This window comes from Topomyia yanbarensis, chromosome 2 (assembly GCF_030247195.1).
Source record: "Topomyia yanbarensis strain Yona2022 chromosome 2, ASM3024719v1, whole genome shotgun sequence".
NCBI lineage: Eukaryota > Metazoa > Arthropoda > Insecta > Diptera > Culicidae > Topomyia > Topomyia yanbarensis.
This window is the reverse complement of record NC_080671.1, coordinates 50,999,532-51,023,036: the sequence shown is the minus strand read 5'-3', so window position 1 is coordinate 51,023,036 and position 23,505 is coordinate 50,999,532. Positions and strand designations below refer to the sequence as shown.

The window sequence follows — 23,505 nt, the reverse complement described above, 5'->3', positions numbered from 1 at the left end:
ATGACTTCCGGAATTGACATTCGGTATCTATTCATTAAAGCTATTTCAAAAATTCTCACATTGTTTTGATAATTGAAAATTTTACTAAACCGAAGTATGGCTCTTGGCTTTTGAAATTGCCTCAGACATCGATATTTGGCACCTACACGTCAATCCCGTTTCAAAAATACCCATTTTGATTGAGTTTTAGAGAATTCCACAGAACCGGAAGTCGCCATCTGTAATTTCAATATGGCCTCAGACATCGATATCTAACGTCTACTCGTCAATCCCGTTCCAAAAATACCCATATGGGTTCGATTTTAGGGAATTCCACTGGACCTGAAGTCGCCATCTTGGTTTTCCAAATGGCCTCTGACACAGATCTCTATCATGCGCTCATTAGGCCAGCTCTGAAAATATGCATAGTGATTAGGTTATAGAGAATTCCGTTAGACCGGAAGTGGCCATCTTGGTATTAAATGGTCTTAGACATCAATATTACCCATATTGATTGGGTTTTAGCGATTTCCACTGAACCGAAAGTCGCCTTCTTGGTTTTTAAAATGGTCTTAAACATCGATATCTGACGTCCACTCATCAATGCCGTTCCAAAAATATCCATATTGATGGAGTTTTTGAGAATTCCATTGAACCGGAAGTCGCCATCTTGGTTTTCAAAATGGCCTCAGACATGGTCATTTGGCGTCTACTCGTTAATACTGTTCCAAAAGCAACCACTTCCACTTTACCAAAAATCTTCGAAATTCTTTGCATTCAGAAGGGAAAAGCAGTCACCGTGTAAATTTCAAAATCCGTGCAAAACTTGGTCAACAATCATCTAAGTCTTTTGCTTCCAAAAGGACTTAGAACATTTTTGCGAAACCCGCGCAAAAAAATTGTTGAGAAATCGTCTAAGTCTTTTGCGTTTAAAAGGACTTAGAATATTTTTGCGAAAAACCGTGGTAATTGCGAAAATCGTGCAAAAAAAACAATGCTAATTGCGAAAACCGTGTAAAAAGCCGGGTAAAAAAACCGTGGAAAAAACCGTGAGAAAAACCTCAGTGTACTTTATAAAAAACTATTTAAAAATAAGTTTTGTTTGTGGATAGATGTAATATCTATACGGACACTGAAAGCTCATTTCACGCACTATCGAAAAATATAATCATTCGGGAAATAGATTGAAAATCACCCCAAATAACACAAAGTGTTTCAAATTTAGGAAATTTACTTGGTATGCTCGAAAACACAATATCGCCCATAACTTCTACAATACAAAATGTTTTGCAACCAAAACACATTGGATAATGGGTTTCTCATAACTTGAGGTATATAACGAGAGGCAGCGCTGTATGTCTAATAGAAACGTAGAAAAAGGGATTCCACCAACTTACCCCTACCACCAACTGCCCCCGCGCTCCCTTATCCTAGCACTTGGCTCATACGGCCAAATAACCATCACCATCTTTGCACTCATATGCATAGCAATGGCCACCTTTATCGCAAACGACAATAAACTCGCCACAACCTGCAAATTTCATACAACTGGTGGTTCTTGCCACAAACCGCCGGGATAACAAACGGCTTCCAGCTCCACTAAAATCCGCGCTCTCGTAAAGAAACGATGATTTGTCGCTTGTAGAAACAGCTAAATATGTATCGTGCACTTCCGCAGAGACGATGTTTATTTTTTCCTTGTTAATTTCTTTGTTTTGGTGGTCTTGAAGTTTGCAGACATCTTCCTCACTTTTACTGTCGGCATCAAAATATTTCCGCGGACGACCTTTCCCTGGCGGTGCGTTCAAATTGGCCTTATATGATAAATTCGTTGTTTCGTTCACAAAATATATATTCTTGTTGAAAGCAATTATTGCTAAGTTACCCGATCAGAAACACATAACAAAAATATTTCAAAACTATATCTCGCATTGTTACTTGTTATAAATTTCTGTTATTTTAACTACTAACGAGACCTAATTTATAACACAATATGTTACCAAAATTGTGTTCTGTTGTAATCTTGTTATTTCATTCTGATCGGGATACCGGCTAATTTTGAAAACAGCATGACTATGGAATAATAACATCTCAAAATATGTAGGTTTGTTCCAGTGCGTTCAATCACGCTAAAATGTAAAATGTCGTGATTTTTATACTTTTTTCCTAATGTGGCAATGTGTGGCGGTATTTTCAATTTTCGTTTTTTACGACTGTGATTTAGGTAGATCGTGCAGAAGAGAAGACGTAGCATAAAAGGGCGGACTGTTGGCAATATTCCCGAATTTTATCAAAGTGTTTAATGCATTGTCTTTATTTTAAAAGACATAAATATGTGGCGTGGAAATTCCGCCAAATTACCCTGGCCCCGGTGTAAGTTGGCGATGTGTACTGGGTAAGTTGGCAGTGCGCCAGAAAATAAGCAAACAAATGGAAATTCAACTATTTCAGTAGCCTTTATAGTCCGGGTTCTGCTACGTGAATTTGATCGTAAAAATCCAATTCAAACTTGTAATCTAGAATTATGTGTTGGAAGTTCTAACAAAGATTTACACATTAGTTACAAAGCAAATTAAATGTCTGTTGCACAAAATCATAATGACATAATACCAAGATAAAAGAAAATAATAAAACATCAAAGTATTTAAATTGTTACCTGGAAGCACTATTCTAATAGATATACATTTTATTTGTAGAAAACCTATGCACAGTTGAATGAAGATTTATATAGCAGTTTTCTCGAACAAGATTTCACCACATCAGTCTAAATAAATCGAGACGAGGCAACATTTTCCTCTGTCGAACGGCATATTATTTTGAATTTCAAACTACTGTATTCTATTTCCGGTTCTGATCCGAACCAGAGTACGCGAGGGAATATGGACCTATGAACAGCGCACATAACACGGATCGTTCCCCCCAATCATAGTAATTTGTGCAAATACCCAATCAAGAGACTCACCTGACTGTAACGAGCTGAGTGATCCGGCCGTGCTACCACCGCCCTCGTAAGCGTAATTCCGCAGATCATCAAAGGGAGGTGCGTTCGGGTCGCTGTCCGCACGCTTCTTGTGCTCGTCAATGAACATACCAACGTTCGGCTCGTGCCCGGGTCCCATCGTCATCACGGGGTCTACGGATCGAATGAAACAGTTTAAATCAGCTGGTGTTGAAAAAAAAAATCGCGCGGAGGCTAAGGTCGACTAATTTGGGACGCAGACCCAGTACAACTTAGCTATCAAGAGGATCAAAGGAATTATGGTAAAAAGCACTCACACATCAACGGTGCCATTTTGCACTGCGTCAGCTCCGGCATCGGACCGATCGGGATCTGCAGCGGGGTGATATCATACGCGGTCATGTCATCCTCACCGCCTCCCTCGTCGTCATAGTTGATGATATTCTCTCGCACATCGTCATCCGGTCCTGGGTACTTGATGTGCGATTCTCGTCTCCGGTTGTACACCACAAACACTAGCACGAGGACTGTGGTTTTTATTTTGTTTGAAAAAAGTCGATTGCGCCAATTCATTTCCAACAGCAGTAGCATCAGCAGCAGCAGCAGCATAGGCAGCAAAATCCAAGAAAGGGGACATTCGGTTGGACCGAGGATTAGTTCATGTTCAACTTTTCTTTATTAAAAATTTAACATTCGAAAGCCCTTTCCGATGTCTTGCTCGCGTTTGCTATGGGAACAAACCGCACGGTACAGGAAACGAAACCGTAAAAGAGCTTTGCGGCAACCGGAAATGGCATTCGAAGTATTTACCGAAGAAATTGGAAACGAAGAAACATTCACCTATTTTTTTAACATTTCCGCTACATGGAATAAAAAAAAACTTAAGCTCCCAGCACTTAATGGAGGGTAAAGTGAAATATACAAAAAATGAACCAAACTTGCAGTAGCATTCTATGCATAACAAAGAGCAGTTAGGGTGTGCAGCTGGAATAAAGAAAGCAGCTAGTTTTGCACCGAGCAGCCGGTTCTCATCTAAGTCTAGTACTATCGATTAAACTGAAAGGGGAACTTCAAGTGAGATGAAAACATTGTATGAAAAAAACAGCAAGATATTGCACGACAATAACGGAATTCTATGAATATTTTCGTTGCAGCTTCACAATAGCGAAAGAAAAAATCCTCTCTAAAGCCACGCAGCAATCTGTGTAGCATCGCGAAAGCTTTCGACGCCCCCGCATTGGCTTTTCTCGTCTTTTTTTTTTATTTCGCCCATGGGTGGCCGTACAGCACTGTGTCGACAATCATGTTTTCCATTTCGCAGTGGATTTAGAGAAGATTTTGGATTTCCGCACCCTCACCCCTCTATCCCGTCCCAGCACTGCCGGGCAGGGTACTTATCTATTGACGCGGTTCTACATGAGCACAATGTCGGACGCATACCGGATTTCGATACGGGGGCAGGATATTGAAAGAAACAGCTAGACAATGAACCGTGATGTGCCAATCCTTAAGTCGATGTTTATACAATCAGGAAGATGGTGAAATGATGATTGCGGTGATTTCGTTTGCAAAGTTTTCGGTTTCAATTGAGAAAATTGAAATGTGTTAAGTCATTGCGAGAGTTAGATCTGCCTGGTGGAGCACGGAGATGTTTTGAATTCTTCACTCATAGTGGTTCATATGAAACTGAAGCTGATGAAGTTGATTGCGTATGGAATTATTGATAGTTGAAGGAAAAACGCAAATAACTTCTGAAAAGGTTGTTGTATCTCGAATTATCTCTTTTCGTTTAAACTAAACATAAAATATCTTGAAAACGACTGTATTTTGGAACTTTTTTGTTATGAGTATTTCGATATGGAATTACGTTTACAATCTTGTTTTATAAGAAAATTTTATTTAATCTGGCAAATATTACGAAATTAAAACAAAGATTGAAGTTTTTGCTAGAAAAACTTTTTAAGGGGTTACACCACTGTAGAATTTAAAAAAAAATCGATTTTCTATTTATTAGTTTAAAATGTGCTTTAGGATGCTAAAAATGATATCCCAAAACATGGAATACGAAAACAATACGTAAATGTTCAAATTTTCAATTCTGCCGCAACGCCTCTTATGTTATCCCGTGTGTATTGAAATTTTTAACCGCGTTTTTTTAGATTTCCGGCCGTGAACCCCTTCCAAAAAATCTTGCATAGGGGAAAACATTGCACAGCCACCATCTTGTGATGAAATTGCTCCAAAAAATTATTTTGTGTTATAAATCCCATTTTACAAAATCTCGATTCATTTCTTTATTGTGTCAAGAAATTCTTTTCGAAATATGCTTATTTTTTCGTGCTCTACAGTGGTGTAACCCCTTAAGTGCTTCTTCATGCTATTATAACATTTATGCATTTTTTGGCTCTTTAAACATTTGCTAACTGAAAGAAATGACAGTTAAAAAATAATTGTTCTGTAATTTCCTTTTTGAAATTTAAATTTTTGATTTTTTGTCAATTGGTATTTTTTTTAATGCATATTTTTTCATATGGAAAGGTTAGGGAGATACACCACTGTAGAGCACGAAAAATGGACATAGCGAATCGAGATTCTGTGAAATAAGAGCTTTAGTACTAACCGTGAGGTTCAAAAAATGATTTTTTAGGTACGCTGAACATAAAAGTATGAGATTGCTTGAATAAAAATTACAGCACTCTTACATAATATTGCAACACTTCGAAAAGTTGAAACGAAAATGTTTAAAAACATTTAAAAACTTCAAAAAACATCCAAAACGTTTAAGACTGTAAAACCAGCTGTCTTAAAACTTCCAAGACCTATTAAAACGCTAGAACGTTTAAAATCATTTCATTCCAAAAACGTGAAAATGCGTGGAAAATACCCAAAACGACTATAAACTTTAAATCGTCGAAATCGTCTAAAAACCTTAAAACGTCTAAAAGCGTAAAAACGTATAAAAATGTATATGATCGTCCAAAACGTCTAAAAATATAAAAACAACATAGTCGTCTTAAGACGGCAAAAATGTCCAAATGCGTTTAAAAACTAAAAAGATAATCTAAAATAGTCTGAAAACGCGGAAAAACGCCTAAAATGTCTAGCAACGTACAGAGGCTCCGAAAACGTCGAAAGCGTCTAAACACGTCAAGAACATCTAAAAACGACTAAAAATTTCTAAAAAACGTCAGGAAAGTTAAATACGTTGGAGCGTTAAAAACGTCTAAAACGTGAAAATTGTCTAAAAATACCAAACGCGGCAAAAACGATGGCTAAAATTGTCTGTTTAAAAATGTCAAAAACCGAATATAGCAGCTTATAAAATCGTATTAAAACGTTGAAATCATCTAAAAATGTGAAAACTCTAGAAAAAACGTCCAAAACGTTGAAAGCGACTAAAAACGTTCACAAATGCCCAAGAACGAAAAAACGTGAAAAACGTCTAGAAGAAGTCTAAAAAAGAATAAATCGTCCGAAAACGTCAAAAACCGTCCAAAGCACCAGAAAAAAAGACGCCCAAAATGACTAGAAACGCCTGAAAATGTCTAAAAGCGTCCTAAAATGTTATAAACGTCTAAAAATTTCTTAAATCTCAAATTCGGTCGAAAAGGCAAAAGCGTTTGAAAACGTCAAAAACGTAAGGAAACATGAGAATATATAAAACGTAAAGACCGTCTCAAGATGCCTGTGAATGTCTAGAAATGCCAGAAACGTTTAAAAACGACACCTTCGATTAAATCTAAAAATATACATGTCTAAAAGCGTTAAAAACCTCTTTAAACACTTACGAATATCTAGAAAAAAAAAAACGTCTAGAAACGTCAAAAATGACTAAAACCGTCCAAATAAGTCTAAAACGTAACGTTTGTAATGGTCAGAATTGTCAAATTCGTCTGAAAGCGTCAAACGTCTAAACCATAGAAATACGTCTTAAACGTCGAAAACGTCCAAAACCGTGGAAAAAAACACTGAACAAGTATAAATATATAAAAACCTATTTTAATCCACCTAGCGGTGCAATTGTGCCTTTCTCAATCATGAATCACGAGAATGTGTGCGTTGTTTATATTCATTAAAAACTTTTAAATGCATATATTACATTTTATTAATATACATCACATGACAACTATATGCAGGAAAATAAATCATTATTCGAGTTCTAAAATTTTGAAAAAGAAAAAACAGCCATGGTAGTATTGAACTTAAAAAAAAGGTGCGAAATCGGCAAAGTCCCAAAAAGTCGATTTTTATAAAAAAAAATTTTTCGAGATAACATAAAATCTCGACATTTCATGCATTTTAAAGATGTTTGGCATCAAAAATACGAATTCGATTTCTGAAATTTCATGGGGTCCCCCCTTTAAAAAAAATGTGAGTTCCGGCTTATATGGGAATTTTATGTGTGACCGGACCGTTCAGTCTATATTTCCGGAACCATACAAGCGATCCGTGCGAAATTTTAGAGACATCTGTGGGGATAATATAGCTATTATTTGGGACTAAGTTTGTGAAAATCGGCCCAACCATTTCCGAGAAACTGATATGAGTTTGCTAGTTATGAAAGATGGCCGCTTTTCCCGGGCACTTCCGGAACCGTCTATGGTGGTCAATGTAGTCAACGAAAGTTTGTTTGGCCATCGGTGACCTAGAACTGCAAAGTTAAGTTATTTGAGAGACATTTTAGCGAAATTTTTACCTTTTTTGCTTTCATCGGGGTATCGGTTTGAATCACAATTTGCTATGTGATCGCACGCCACAACCCGTAACTCCGGAACCGGAAGTCGGTTGGGGATAAAATTTAATAGCCATTTACGGGGACGCAACATCTTTCATTTGAGACTAAGTTTGGTTGATTCGGTCTAGCCATCTCCGAGAAACCGATGTGACTGTTAGTCTGAATTTGGATACTTCCGCCGGGGCTTCCGGAACCGATGATGGTGGCCAATGTGACCAAAGAGACTTTGAATGGCTGTTAATGACCTAGTACTACAAATCGAAGCAGTTGTGGTCATATTTTGGAAAAATTTTCACCATTATACATTCATTGCAGAATTTCTTAAAATCGACATTTTCTGCGTGATCGTACTCATGACCCTGTAATTCCGGAACCGGAAGTCGGATCCATTAGAAATTCAATAGCAGTCTATGGAAACGTTGCACCTTTGATTTGGGACTAAGTTTGTAAAAATCGGTTCATCCATCTCTGAGAAAAGTGAGTGAGATTGTGTTCGCGTACACACACAGACGCACACACACACACATACATACACACACATACATACACACACAGACATTTGCCGAACTCGACGAACTGAATCGAATGGTATATGTCACTCGGCCCTCCGGGCCTCCGTTAAAAAGTCGGTTTTCAGAGCAATTGCAATACCTTTCTATTGAGAAAGGCAAAAAGGTACGAAAGTGGAAAAAACACTTCAAGACGTTTAACATTGAATAAATCGTCAAAAACACCAATAGCTATTGAAAAAGTGTAAACGCTCACAATAAAATCTAAAACCGATTAAAAACTTCTTAAAAAGTTAAAAACGTGCGAATATATTAAAATCGTCAGACGATGTCAAACACGTATGAAAACGTCAAAAAAGTCTTAAAACGCCTAAAAGCGTCTAAAATACTCTAAAGCTTCAAAAAGCACCTATAAACCTCAACAATATCTAAAGGTGTCAAAAACTGTCTAGAACCTCAAAACGTCTTATAGTATTTAAAAGCGCTTGAAAAAATCAAAAACGTCTAAAGCCGCCAAAAAACTCCAAAACCGTCTAAAAACCTCTTAATAACATTTCAAAACCTGTGAAAAACGTTTGAAACGGAAAGAAAGTCAGATAACTTAAAAAAAATCGCCTGAAGACTTCAGAAACATAAAAATATATCAAAAACACCTGAAACGTCTAAAATCGTCTCAATACGTGAAAATACGCCCAAAAGCGTCTAAAAGCCCTAAAAACGTCCCAAAATGCCTAGAAACGCCTAAAAATGCTGCAAAAAGCTTGTAAGTGAAAAACGTCTAAACTGTGAAAAAAATGAAAGGCGTGTCCAATAAGAAACTAGTACGCCCAAAAACTTCTAAAATAGTCGACATCGCCAAAAAACGCTAAAACCGTCTAAAAACGTTCAGCGCGTTTAAAACTGTCATACACACGTCCAAAACGTCCAAAAACGTCAAAAGCGTATACAAATTTCATAAAACGTGTTCATAAACGCCTGAAGCGTCTAAAGCCGCTTTAAAACATTTAAGGCGTGAAAAACGTATTGAACAACCAAAAGCGGTCCAAAATCGTAAAAACATGTCTAAGAATGTGAAATAATATGTATATAAGCGTCCAAAAATCCCTAAAACAGTAAAAAAGTAAAAAGGTCTAAAAACGTCAAAAACTTCTAAAAGCTTAAAAGCATATAAAAATGCATAAAGCGTGTAGAAGGCCTAAACATTCTCAAAATGCCTAAAAATTCTAGAAATGGTGAAAACGTCTAGGAATAAAAAATACGCTCAAATACGCTTAAAACTTTGAAAATAGTCTATGAAAGCTCTAAACGAATCTGAAAACATTAATCAACGTCTAAGCGTGAATAACATCCAAGAACCTCTAAAAACTTCATAACTTCTTAAAAAGTATCTGAACCGTCCAATAACGTCTAAATAAATTTGAAAACATCTACAACAGTCGTAAAACGTCTTAAGCAAATACGTCTAAAAACGTCTAAAATGATCAAAATGAAATGTTTAAAAGTGTAAAAACCTGGAAACTTATAAAATTACCGCCAAAAACATCTAAAGTAACGTTTAAAAGCAATGAATAACACCTAAGAACGAATAAGAAATGTAAAAAACGTCAAAATTGTCTGAAGATGGCTGAAAAACGGCTAAACACGTCCCACAGCATTTAGAATCTTCTAAAAGAGTTCAAAACGTCAGAAAACTTAAAAAAGTAAAAAAAAATCTTTGGGCGTCTAAGAGCATTTAAATCTTCTGATGGCGTCTAATCAGGTTTGAAACCATCTAAAAACACTGTCCGAAAACGTCAAAAAATTGTCTGGAAAACCGAAAGCGTATAACCAACTCTAAAAGCATCACAAAATGTGCGAAAAAAGTCAAGAAACGCCTAGAATGTCAGAAAGCCTCCAAAAAACGCTAAAAATATCTGAACTTGTCAATAACTCTCGTAAACCTTCCGCACTGCAAAAGATATGTATGGGTGTGAGGTGGGTCATTTATAAAAGTCGTCAAAAACGTTTAAATTTTTTTGAATTCCTCTAAGGAGGACTGAAAAACGTCAAAAATGTTTAAAAATGACAAAAACTTTAAAAGTTTCAAAATCGCCTGAGCATTAAAAACTTCTGAAGGCAGTTAAAAGCGTCTGAGCACGCCCAAAGCTGCCTAAAAACTTCTAGAAGCGTTAAAAAAATGTCAGAACACGTTCTTGACGTCTTCTGACGTTTTTGAATGTTTTTAAAAGTTTGTAGGTTTTTGAACTCGTCTGAACATTAAAAGCTTCTGAAGGCGGTTAAAAGCGTCTGAACACACCTAAGTCACTGTAAAGCTTCTAAAATCGTTCAAAAACGTCAGAAGACGTCAAAAACGCCTAAACGTCAAAAAAACGTCCAAAAGCGTCAAAAAACGTTGGTAAAGGTTAACAAAGTTTAAAAGTGTCACAAAATTTCTAGAAACATAAAAAATCGTCTAAAATCAACTCAAAACGTTTGAAGACATCTAAAAACGTCTAAGAACCTTAGAAAACGCCAAAAACGACTAAAATGTCCGAAAGCTCTAAAAAACGCCAGGAATGTCAAACAAATCGTCATTAACGTCTAAAAACTTTAAATAACACATAGGATCGTCTAGAAACGTCAAAAACGAAAAAACGCTTAACGCATTTAAAAATTTTAAAACTGAAAACGCTAAAACATCTGTGGGCGGTTTAAAACGCCCAAGTAGATTCAAAACACCTTAAAACTTCTAAAAAAGTTCAAGAACGTCAGAAGAGGTATAAAGGGCCCAAAACGTCAAAAAACGCAAAACATCTATAAAAGTCAACACCATCTAAAAGTGTCAAGAATGTCCAGAAACTTCGAAACATATCTGAAACGTCTGAAAACGTCTATAATTAACTAAGAAAATTTTAAGCCAATTGAAACATCAAAAAACGTCCGAAACCTCTAAAAGTTACCGATATCTCAAAACGTTCACACAAATCTAAAATAATCAACACTATAAAAAGATCTAATAATGCATAAAACGTCAATAAGCGTCCAAATTTCTAAGAACGTCTAAATGTCTAAAAAATAAGGTAAAATAGAAAATGCCGTCATGACGCAATTTTATCAGTCCCCGGTTATGTCTGACCTCGATTTTGTTAGCTTCTCGACCTGATTTTGTCAGCCTTATATGAAAAAATGTTTGATGGGATCTAGCAGACGAACCACGCTAAATACGATTAAAATCTTCCTTAAGCATTTTACATTATCTTAATGATGCAAAATATGCAAAAATATAAAAATCAATTTTATTTAAATTTTGCGCTAGAAGACCCCCTGAAGGAAAATTTATATTAAATAAATCAGAAAGTGTTTTGAGACTACGCCAAGGGACTAAAGAAGATTTATTAAAAAGAAAGAAAAAAATATGTCACAGTTTTGTAAACTTAACATACCTTATGGAGCTGATAAAAATTATGGAGGATCATATTTACAGGAAAAAATCGTTCTACACATACCATAATTTCTCAGTCGTTACTGAGTTATTGAACTTTTTCTGAATTTGATTTGTTTGTCTTTGAATGTCTCTCAAAAACTACACTTTGTATTTCAACTCTGTTAGTTTCATTAGAAGGGTGAGGGGTTCTCTCATATCAGTTTAAGTTACATTTTAGAAGTAAAGTATCAAAAATATAGAGTTTTAGTCCTTTTCTTTAAAACTCAAATAGTTAACATCATTATTTTAATGATTGTTCGTCTGAAAAAGCTGCACAATTTGTTCTTTGGCGTTATACACTTATCTCTTCTCGTTTCCTCGTGTTTGAATTATTGAACATGCATATTTTTATGTTATTTCCTCTTATACTAGCTGTGAATAGAAAAGTATGACACTTTTCATATTATTTTTTATTTCCAGTGGAAAGCAAAGAAAATTTTAGAAAAATGTACCAATATATTGCAGTTAAGTGAATCTGGTACACTTTTAGAAGTAAATTATTCCAAAGCTATAGTTAATATTAGCATTTTTGCTAATTTTCTTCAAAATAGTAAATAATAATAATCACCGTTATTATTATCGAACTGATGCATCCAAGTAAGTTCAACACTTCCTTTGAGTCTGTAACATTATCTCTTTTCGTTTAGACGCAAATCTTTTTAATCACATCACTGCTTATGCAAAAACTACGATTTTGAACCCACTGCGTTATGGTGACTTTATGTTGTAAAGAATTCTATGGGGCATCAAATGAACAATGGCAATGATCAAGTTTGTTAATTAGTAATTAGACAAATTACAAAACTCCTCGAAAAACAAACATTTTGAACTAATTTGCTGGTAAAACGTTCCCTAGTACACTTAACTAAAAGGTATTTGGACAAAATTTTGTAGGAAATTTTCTCAGATTTCCAAAAATATCTTGGTAATAAGGATATAAAGCATATTTTTTAGCCTATAGTCTTTTAAACATTTACAAGTCGACTACAGAAAAAGTTTAATGATAAAATTTCAACGAAAGTAGAAGAGATAGGAATATCAATTTGAAGAACAAATTATGGAAGATCAATAGCTCTGTAACGGTTGAGATTTGATAGTTCCCGATTTTTCCCCATTACGATCCTCTATCCTCTCTAAAATCATGGTCATGATTTTTTAAGCAACTTTTTTAAAAACATGTACTTTGTTTATTGTTAGGAAGGCGAAATAACTAGGACAAGTTTAAAGTAGGTTCAGTTCATGTGTACACTACCGACAATTAATGACATTATTATAAATCAAAATAACCGGGTGTTAGTATAAACGCTGAACCCTCTCTATCTTTAGGATAACTTTATCGAAGAAAGCACATTTTTAGACAATCTGGGATTCAAGAAACGGGTACAGCAAGATGAATAAACCCTTAATCAGATGATATTATTTAAGGGGTGCTTCAATACTCTCGGAAGTTGTTTCATACTTTTGGAGGGTAGTGTACTACCCATGATTGCATAATTGTCCCGTTTTCTATGAGATTTCCTATCTTTATGGGACTGATATGCGATCATGGGCAGTGTAACTATAACATTAGATGGTGGTGCTTTTTTCGAATGGAAATCTGAAACGTATTTGCTGCAACCTGAAACCAAAAACTAGAGTTTTCCCAAATCTATGGAATAATAGAAAGCAATGTATGCAGGAATGTCTTGATATGTTAATTTTTACGAAATGGTGCATATTTGAATGAAGAGTAGTGAATATGTCACACAATTGTTTAATTAAAAAACTATGCAGCTAAGTAGAATTCTGAATATACAGTGAAAATTTCTAAACAATAATTTTGTTCGATTTACATTTCCAGCCAGCTGAAAAAATCAGCTCCTTGACCTGATACACAGTCTTGTACTTACAGATTTTGCTAACCAATTAAAGAACAATAAACTGCAAAAACGTGGTTTCGTGAAAAACGCGTTCACATTTCTAGTACGCGCAGAGTATTCTTAGGAATTGTTGCGACAGAATTGGAAGAAGTAAACGTATTGCTGTCGCCTTAACTTTTTTGACAGATAAAAGTTCAAAAACTCTACAACATAATTTAGGCCAATAAAAATATTTCGATTTACAATATTTCGATGTTAGCAAAGTTCTACAGTGGTGTTACATAGCTTCTTTCCCCTCATGCTCGGAGAATTTTTTCTGGACACAATTTCATAATTTTTCGTAGCGCAATAACTTCCTTTAAAAAATTGATCTTGAGTCAAAATGATCTGATCGCAAGTGGAAAACATGATCCGAACACATCTGCAAAGTTTCTTTGAATCAGGGATGATCGAGTTCTATGGCTCTCTCGTAGAATTTCGTCAAGTCTAGTAGCAAGAATTAATATCGAATTCTTGAGGAAATAGCCTTGGTATATTAAAGTAGAAAGATCTGTTTAGTTTCTTGATATATTGTATTTTAAATGCAATCCAGTATTTTTCACTACACAGTGTTGCCAGCATGTTGTGACACAATCGCTTGACGAGATACCAGAAATTCCATCTTTTCACAAGATGTTTCGATTTGAAACGGAGTAGACGCCTGAAAACAGAATACACCTTTTAAAACACAACTTTTTGAACGAGTTATTCGAACGACACAATTGACCCTCTAAGGCAGATGTCTTCCGTTCAATTCCACTATAATACTATAACATTATAATGGAATTGAACGGAAGATATTTATCTTAGCATGATACCTGTTAGAATAGAAAATGAGAAACAGAAAAAGATTACAGTAATGGTGAAGCATGAGTTACGAATGAGTTACTCGAATAAAACGAACCGATCGGGATTTGGGGTTTTGCTTTTGAAATGTGGCTTCCTTTCGAATTTATCATTGGAAACATGCCTAAGTTACGATTCAATATAATGGCCATTAGCTTGTTAGTTCATTAGCTGCATGCGAAAAAGAGCTAAAATGTCTGTCTTTTACTGTTCTGACTTATCAGCAGTTTCCAATTTATCATTATAAAATAAATTGATCAAATTCCTTTAGCTTCACTTCCAAAACTGATCAACTCAATTCAATTCAGCTGTATTTCATGTTTTATTTTCATGCAATTCACCAACCATCTATTTCACAATCTTCCATTGACATAAAACTGAAGTTCTTCGATTTACCTAAAATCGCGATCCGCATGCCCACGGTGGTGAATGAGTGAACAACCTCTTACAATATGTATATGACAAAAGCAGCCCCCTTCACTAGCGCTAAATACTTACGAATAAGCGTACTGACGCAAGCGATCAGCGCAATAATAAAGTCCTTCGATGGCGTCAACACCCCGGAAGCCAGCAGTTCCAGTTCGCAGTGCATTCCGGTGTAACCCATCGGGCATACACACTCGTACTTCTTCGGCGGATTGTAATCCCGGCAGCGGCCCCCGTTCTGGCACGGATGCCACAGGCACTCATTGTTGTTGACGCACTGGGCGCCCGACGCCCGGTATCCCGCCGGGCAGCTACATACACGCGTACACACACAGCCATATACATCACATGGACACAGTTTCGGGTGGATGTGCACATGGTTTGGTTCGTATGTGTGTGTGGGTGTGATTGTAAGTGGGAGGTCATAGTATGCGGACGTTTTATGGTTGCAGGGTAAACAAAAAGATTTGGTGCCATAAAAAGAGAAAAAAAGAACGAAACAACGTGAAACTGGCTACTCGCTACTACTTACCGATCTTAAAGCTAAAATTATAGCTCATCGTTTTGTGGGTGGGTTGGGCTAATGGATGGGTGGCATGGGTGAAAAGCTAGCGTATAGGATGTAGGTTTATCGTTTCATGTACACTGAGTTTTACACTTCTAGGTTGGATAGTAATTCTAAATGATAATGAAAAGCGGAAACGGTAAAATCATGCAAATTGTATTCTACTGTCTACCATTCGTTCGTTGCAAAGCGCAAAAAAAACAGCGCACGTTATTTTATCATGAATATGCAGTGACATTCAAGCCAGCGAAAGCAGAACGGAAAACAACTATCGATAACAAGGTAAAGAACGTCGAACAAAAAAACCAAAGACGGAATAGACTTCCGTATTCTGCAATTCTGTAGGGAATAATGCTCACTCAATATGATTAGTAGACACACAAGAATGGCGGCCAGTGCGCCCATGCTCAGCTTCAGCGTCTGTCCCTCCTGGATGAGTTCGCAGTTTTCGCCCCAGAATCCGTCCGGGCAGTCGCAGCGGTAGCGCAACCGGGGTTCCTGATTCACACAGATGCCCCCGTTCAGGCAGGGCAAATCGAGACACTCGTTCCGATCCATGCAACCTTTGCCGTCCGGTGACATGACGCGACCCTCGCCGCAACTGTTAGCCGAATAGGTTAGTATTATGTTTACTTGTGTGGGGAGGTTCGGGGGGGAAATGGACATTCGATCGATTTATGATGATGGTGGACCCAGGTGAAAACCAAAAAAGCTATGTTTGTAGGCAAACAAATGCAGCTGCAGTCAGGTGATAGAATGAAGCGAAAAGGGGGTTCAGGAATTGGGGGAGGATTGAGATTTATGGATATTGCCGTGCTTTCGCTCCTAATGGTCGGGGTGGAGATGATTTGTTAAATTTTGAGTGGATACACGAATAGATCAGCATATTTAGAATCTAAAAAAGGCTTTTTCAATCATCGTAAAGCTTGTTTTTATTGCTACCGGAATTTCGTGCGAAGCATTGCGTTGAAATGTATTCCCAAAAAAAAAGATCAGTCAACATTCCCGATTAGAATGACGTAATAGAAAGCTACCAAAATTATATCTCACGTTTATATTTATGATTCACTGTATTATTTAAATGGTATTTTGATTAGCAAAGCAAATCAAATTATACTAACACTTTATCTCCTGGTTGATATAATTGTGTTATTGACACAATATTGAAGGAGTGGACCAGTGCTATGCATTTTCACCGTCTTTTTTCAACAACACCGCTAAAATTTAAATGACCATTTCATTACATGAATTACTTTCTATTTGACTTACTTGTTTACATATTACAATATAAATACAAGTGATAAATGTTTGACGTTTTACGCTTGAGCTGGCAAGTAGTTTATCAGCTCAATTGAGTCATACTTTCACCTAGCTTGTTGTTGATAACCTCCTCTCACTATCAGATAAATATGACCAACGAACAAATTCTGAAGATATTAAAGACATTAATAATCCAAATTGAATTTTCAATCAGAAAGCACTCTAGATTCATCAATTTGGTAAGCTTTATATTAAGGTGATGACGACATACTGAGACTCAATGTATTTCGTTTGCAATTTTCGTCTGACATATTTATTATTCGTAATTTAAAACTATTATTAGCTACATTAAAACCAAGAATACTTATTGTACCGTTAAAGTATTCATATCATTTTCTGTAGATGAAAATCCAGCTTAAACTTACGGAAATCGCCTTAATTCAATTCGACCATGTCAGACATTAAAAGCGACCATGTCAGACATTATAACCTTCAACAAATTGGCCCACCCGAAAAGCTCAATTTTGCATAATTACCAAATACACTTGGTTGCGAGTGACAATACCAAAATCAAGATCTCCATGTATATGGACGATGGGGAAATCGAGGTAATGCTGCATGATATGGCACCACTTAGTTGCAAAGTGGTCATTCAAATCATTATGTCGCAATTCGGAGAAGTGGAATCCATTACGTTGGATCGGAGTTTGGGGACCTCGATTAACCTCTAATTGATGGTTTTTGAATGGTTGAAATTGAGTTTAGATTGAAATGGTAAATTAAATGACAGCAATTATGTGAAAAAATTACCCCTGAGGCAGGGTTTCAGCCTGCAACCCTTGGGACTCCGGTCCAATGCACAAACCCCTATGCTATCCATGGACTATGATGACGTTCTAGGAAGAATACATTGCATTGGTGACAGTGATTGTACCACTGCCTGAGGCAGAGGCACGATCGCTGTCGCCAATGCGATAACCATGTCTTCTTTCTGGGGTGTCATCATAGCCTAGGAATAGGACAAAGGTTTGGGCATTGGGCCGGAGTTCGGTTCGAATCCTGCCTCTGGAGAGATTTTTTCACATAATTTCATTCGTTTAAATCTCCATTTCGTTCTGTTTTCCGAACTGGATACGCCCAAAACAGTCGTTAATAAGTTATTGGCACCTAGGTGAAAGCCCAAAAAATCAATTACTTAAATTAATACCAATTGCAATATTTTAAAATCACTTGGAGTTCCACAAACGGATGAATTTGCATATAATTTAAACCTCGATACTAAGTATTGTCGATAGTACATATGCAGCTACGATAGTACATTATACATACATCTCACGGTGTGTATAATAGAACAATATTATGACAAAAAATAACCATCGCTGAATTGTTCATTATTGGATGAAAGAAAGTTTTACCTTTAATTTAAAACTAATTCGGAAATAATCCACCGAGGGATCCAGAACAAATTTTTTTTAGTTTAAATCTAAATATCATGATTTATGAAACATACTCTATTAGGTTGTCCCAAAAAAATCGATGTGCGAAAAGTCATGGTGCTCAACCCTATAATGAAAGATAAGCATATTTAAGACACTTTTGTAGAACAAATAAAATTTCTAAAAAATCATCTAGAGGTTCCACAAATGCGATTTATGAAAAATGGCCATTTTTTTAGGTTTTCGTATTTTTTTCGAAGTCCGATTATTTTTTAAATATTTTTTTTTATTTTTCTGTAGACCTTAGAGAATAAATTCCATTTAATAGTTTTTTACAAAAAGTGCTTATATCAATGATAGAACAAAACGATCAATGATCAATGATTAAACAAAGCGAAAACCATATTTTTAGTCAATTATGAAGAAAATCCTCACAAATCAATATTTTTTTTCATTAAACTAAAGGCATGTATTAGAAAGTTCTATTCATTACAAAAGTTTTCGTGAAAAAATATTGTGAAAATTCGGTCCGGAGGCAATATAGCATTTTAGTAAATGCTTTGAAACTATGAAACTTTGTCACATTTTTTTTTAAATTGATCAATATCTCAACCTTAACTTGACCAGTGTAGGCATTTTGGGCGTCAAATAAAAAGTATTTCTCTCTATCTTACAATTTTTTTCCATATGTGGAATTTACCATCTTATTCTAAGGTAGTTATTGAGATATTTAATGAATTGTGCATGATCAACAACTTTTTCGAATAAGAAGTGATAACTTTAATGATGCTATAACCAGTATAACATTCACGATTGAGTAGATTTATTTATTAATGTAAATGTATGGTAAATCTTGTAATAAAACACTTAAATATAATTTTAGGAACGCGTCCACTGGAAAACAGACAGAGAAAGAATGACCGGAACGGTAAGACTGAAGAAACTTCAGCTCTAGTATTTCCATAGAGGGTCGCCTTGGGAGATCTGATTTTTCCAGCATTTGTTGTTCTTTTCTTGCACTTTAATTTGTTTATAAAGTGGTTTGCCTGTTTTGCCCGTTTAAAAGTTATCGCCATTGGAAAAAGAGCTATTTTCAATCAAAAAACTTGAATATCTCAAAACATACTAGCGATAGCAAGTTTTCGTCTTCGGCAAAGTAATCCAGTTTAATAGTCCAAATAATGTTCTAGGACATTTATATACTGGAAAAAATCAAGAAGAAAACTTATGAGAAAAAAACTGTTTTAAGTGGCATTTAACCAATAAAGCCCCATATCTCTAAAAACTTAAAATATAGAGAGTCTTCAAGTAAAATGTTTGTAACGAGTTTTCCACAACTTTGCTGAAAGAAGTATTTGTCTATCTGAATCATTGACGAAAAAAATTCGTAACTCACTATTAGGGGGATTAATCATCAATCCGATAAAGCAGAAAGAAGGGGAGTTCTACTCCAAGAAAGTTTCTTGAGGACACCATTATGCCAAAGTCAGATGTTTTGACGCAATTTTAAAGAAACCATTTTTGCTCTTTGGGACCACTGTGCGCTCCAGTCATTCTTTCTCTTTCTGTGTTCCAGTGGACACGTTCCTAAAAACCACTGAAAAAGGAAAAAACAAAGACTCACGTCAAAACAAGGAATATATACTCAAATTGAAACCATTTTATATGTTATCGAATACATATGGCATTTGATTTGATTATTTTGGCCCCTTCTTCTTTTGGCGATAGTTCGCCAAATTGAATGGAAAAATAAAAATGTTCGTCGACCCTCGGTGTATTATTTTCAAACAAGTCTTAAATTAAAGGTAAAAGGATCTGCTATCGAATAGCTAAAGATTCAGTGATGCTTATTTTTTGTAATAAGGTCATTTTATATACACACCGTGCATCTGCAAAAGAAATATTTTTTGCTTTGTTGATGTAAACTACTGGAAAATTTCCCAAATGGGCATAACCTATAGCAAATTTCATAGAAATTCTTTGACACTATAAATTTTACGTACTTCATGTAAGCCTTAAGATGTCCAACGAGTATCAGGCGAATTCCACTGTTTTCCTTTACGATATTCGTACCATTCTCCATTCGACTCTGGACGAAGTTCTGTAAACTTCAAGGGATTTTAAACACCAGTTCCAAACAATTTTAGAAAATGTGTTCTTGAAACTTCGGTTTTTTAACTTGCAAATGAAACTCAGGATTCTCCAACAATATTCAGAAAAGTGTAACCAATTTCAAGTACCAGTCTACCTTCTTGTCTCGCCCAGAGGAGAAATGAAAAATCGCTCCAGTATTGCTTTCAGTACAGAAAACAAAAATTTTAACTACCGCTTTGTTCCTTATCCACTGCACAAATGGTAATATAGTTGCACCCGACGGCAAAGTAAAATGTGCAAGACACAGAACAATGAAATTATCATTACAGTTTGCGCCGTTAAAAAATACTTGATTATAAGTAGGGGACGGTGGGAAATTGTGAACATAGCTTTGAGTTCGGGGTATAACTACCATAAACATCGGTCGATTGTCAATAATTCGACTGGTATTTATACAGGACACCTTAATACATGTAAAAGCTAAACCAATTTAAAAATAATCTTGATAGTATTTAAATTTTTATCATTTAAAGGATAACGGGTATGGACGGTGTTCACAACTCCCCACCATCCCCTACTTTAATCAGTATTTCTGTCATTTATGAATAAGACAGTATTTAAATAGATGAAATTATTCCCAGCATGGTGCCGGATACCATCTTGGCTTAGTTCAAACGTATTTGCATAGCTTTGAGGTCAATATCTCAGCAAATAACGTGTGCAAGTTGGTTCATTATGGACTGAAAGTTTCATCCAGAGTAAAAGTAAAATGCCACCTGACATTAAACTCGATGAATACTAAACTTTTTGAGCGTTCGAAACGTTTGCTGTTTTCGTTAAAGGAGAAGTCTATAATTATTAAATTGTTCTTTAATGAAACTTTCTACTATTGATTCTGGGTCCAAAATGCACACGGGAAAGTTATTGGATCAGGTTCTGAATTTCCACCATACGTCTGATTTTAAACTTTTGTATGTATGAAAAATTCCATTAGCTTTGATTGAAGCTGATTCCAAGGTCGACACTGAATTCTATATCAATGTTTTGAAAAATCACATGCTTCCATTGATTAAAACTAACTAACGACTTTGATCAGAGTGCAATTTTTCATCAAGAATATGCAGCGTTTCATATATCTAATAGAAGCAAAATGTTGCAGGCATTAATTAATTAATTAGTTATTTATTTATTTATTTCATTATTTATTTATTTATTTATTTAATTATTTATTTATTTATTTATTTATTTATTTATTTATTTATTTATTTATTTATTTATTTATTTATTTATTTATTTATTTATTTATTTATTTATTTATTTATTTATTTATTTATTTATTTATTTATTTATTTATTCATTTGTTTATTTGTTTATTTGTTTATTTGTATATTTATTTATTTATTTATTTAGTTATTTATTAATTTATTTATTGATTTATTTATCCATTTATTTATGTCTTCTTATTGTCATTCGATTCGTAGTCAATGACATCATTGGGATGGGGAAATGTCTACTAGACTTGCCGATCAACAAATTACATTTTAAGACAAGTTTGCAAAAATACAAATACAAATTTACATGGTCAACAATACAATAAGAATCAACTAACTGGAATACAAAAATTAGCTTAAAAAATTTAGATGATACAATTTTGTTCCGGAAAACTCGAGAACAATCATCAAAAGGGGCGGGCAGAGCGTAGTTGGTAAATTGATTGCCTTGTACGCAGCACACCTGGAATCGATTCCCAACTCCACACTAGGGTTAGAGATTTCCTAAGGAGATTTATCTAACCTGACGAATTACCCTAAGGTTAAAAACTTATTATAAAAGAAAGCCGACTTAATCCATATATTAGTGAGATGAGACATTCCTTACACATATCAATATTGGATCATTCAGCATAAAATGAATGAGCTTAAAAATATACGAAACGAATAAAATCAAAAAAATAAATATGTTGAATAATAAGGATTAAATTAATAACATCAATGAAAAAATAGAATGAATAAATTAAACAAAATGAATAGAATTGATAAAATGAATAAAAAGACAATAAAATGAATAAAATAAAAAAAAAGAAAAAAATTAGTAAAATGAAACAAATAATAAGAGAAACGAAATGAATGCAGTGAATAAAATGAACAAAATGAGTAAACTGAATGAAATGAATAAAATGAATGAAATGAATAAATTTAATAATATCAATAACATTAATATCATAAAAAGATTAATAAATGAATGAGATAAAAAACAGACTAAATGAATAAATAAAGTAAATAAAATACATAAAATAAATAAAAAAATAAATAAATAAAATAAATATAGTAAATAAAATAAATAAAATGAATGAAATATATCAAATAAATAAAATAAATAAAGGGATAATTGTAAGCGCAATGTCAGTCCAATACAAATCTATCCCGGCATTCGATAGGTAATCATCGACAGATTTCCAATGGTAATCGTACGTTACTTTTTTTTGTCGGTTCTCACAGTAAAGAGGAACAAGTCTGTCTTCACCAGAAGGTATGTTGGTGGACTTGAGTGTTATGTTGCCTAAGCTCGACCTCCACCAACAGAAGACAAAAGTTCAGCCCGCTCGATAGTAAGCCTGTTTTAATGACTCTGTCACTTCCAGTTTTCCGATCTGTATACATACTTCACATCCTTGCTCTCAGTTCAGTGCTATGGCTCTAAATTGTCCTAACTTTCCCTACCCAGTAATTTCTAACTAATTGAATGTCGGTAAATGTAAAAAAGAAAATGTGACTACAAATAGTCGAAATAAAAAAGGAATAAAAAATAAAATAAACAAAATAAATTAAATAAATTAAACGAATAAAATGAATAAAATGAATAGAATGAATAAAATAAATAAAATAAATAAAATGAATAAAATGAATAAAAGGAATAAAATGGATAAAATGGATAAAATGGATAAAATGAATAAAATGAATAAAACGAATAAAATGAATAAAATGAATAAAATGAATAAAATGAATAAAATGAATAAAATGAATAAAATGAATAAAACGAATAAAACGAATAGAATGAATAGAATGAATAAAATGAATAAAATGAATAAAATGTATAAAATGTATAAAATGAATAAAATGAATAGAATGGTTAGAATGGATAGAATGGATAGAATGAATAGAATGAATAGAATGAATAGAATGAATATAATGAATATAATGAATATAATGAATATAATGAATATAATGAATAGAATGAATAGAATGAATAGAATGAATAGAATGTATAGAGTGAATAGAATGACTAGAATGAATTGAATGAATTGAATGAATAGAATGAATAGAATGAATAGAATG

At 34.5% G+C, this 23,505-nt stretch overlaps 1 protein-coding gene across 1 annotated transcript in view; it reads right to left on the bottom strand.

The window, feature by feature from the left end:
* The window catches only part of LOC131684708 (neural-cadherin), a 181,295-nt gene that overhangs the window by 14,512 nt on the left and 143,278 nt on the right, over nucleotides 1–23,505 (bottom strand). The window contains exons 9-11 of the mRNA XM_058967813.1: nucleotides 15,740–15,981; nucleotides 3,256–3,465; nucleotides 2,942–3,112 (exon numbers count right to left, since the gene is read on the bottom strand). Of these exons, the coding sequence (XP_058823796.1) occupies nucleotides 2,942–3,112; nucleotides 3,256–3,465; nucleotides 15,740–15,981 (623 nt within the window). The remainder of the gene's footprint in view (nucleotides 1–2,941; nucleotides 3,113–3,255; nucleotides 3,466–15,739; nucleotides 15,982–23,505) is intronic.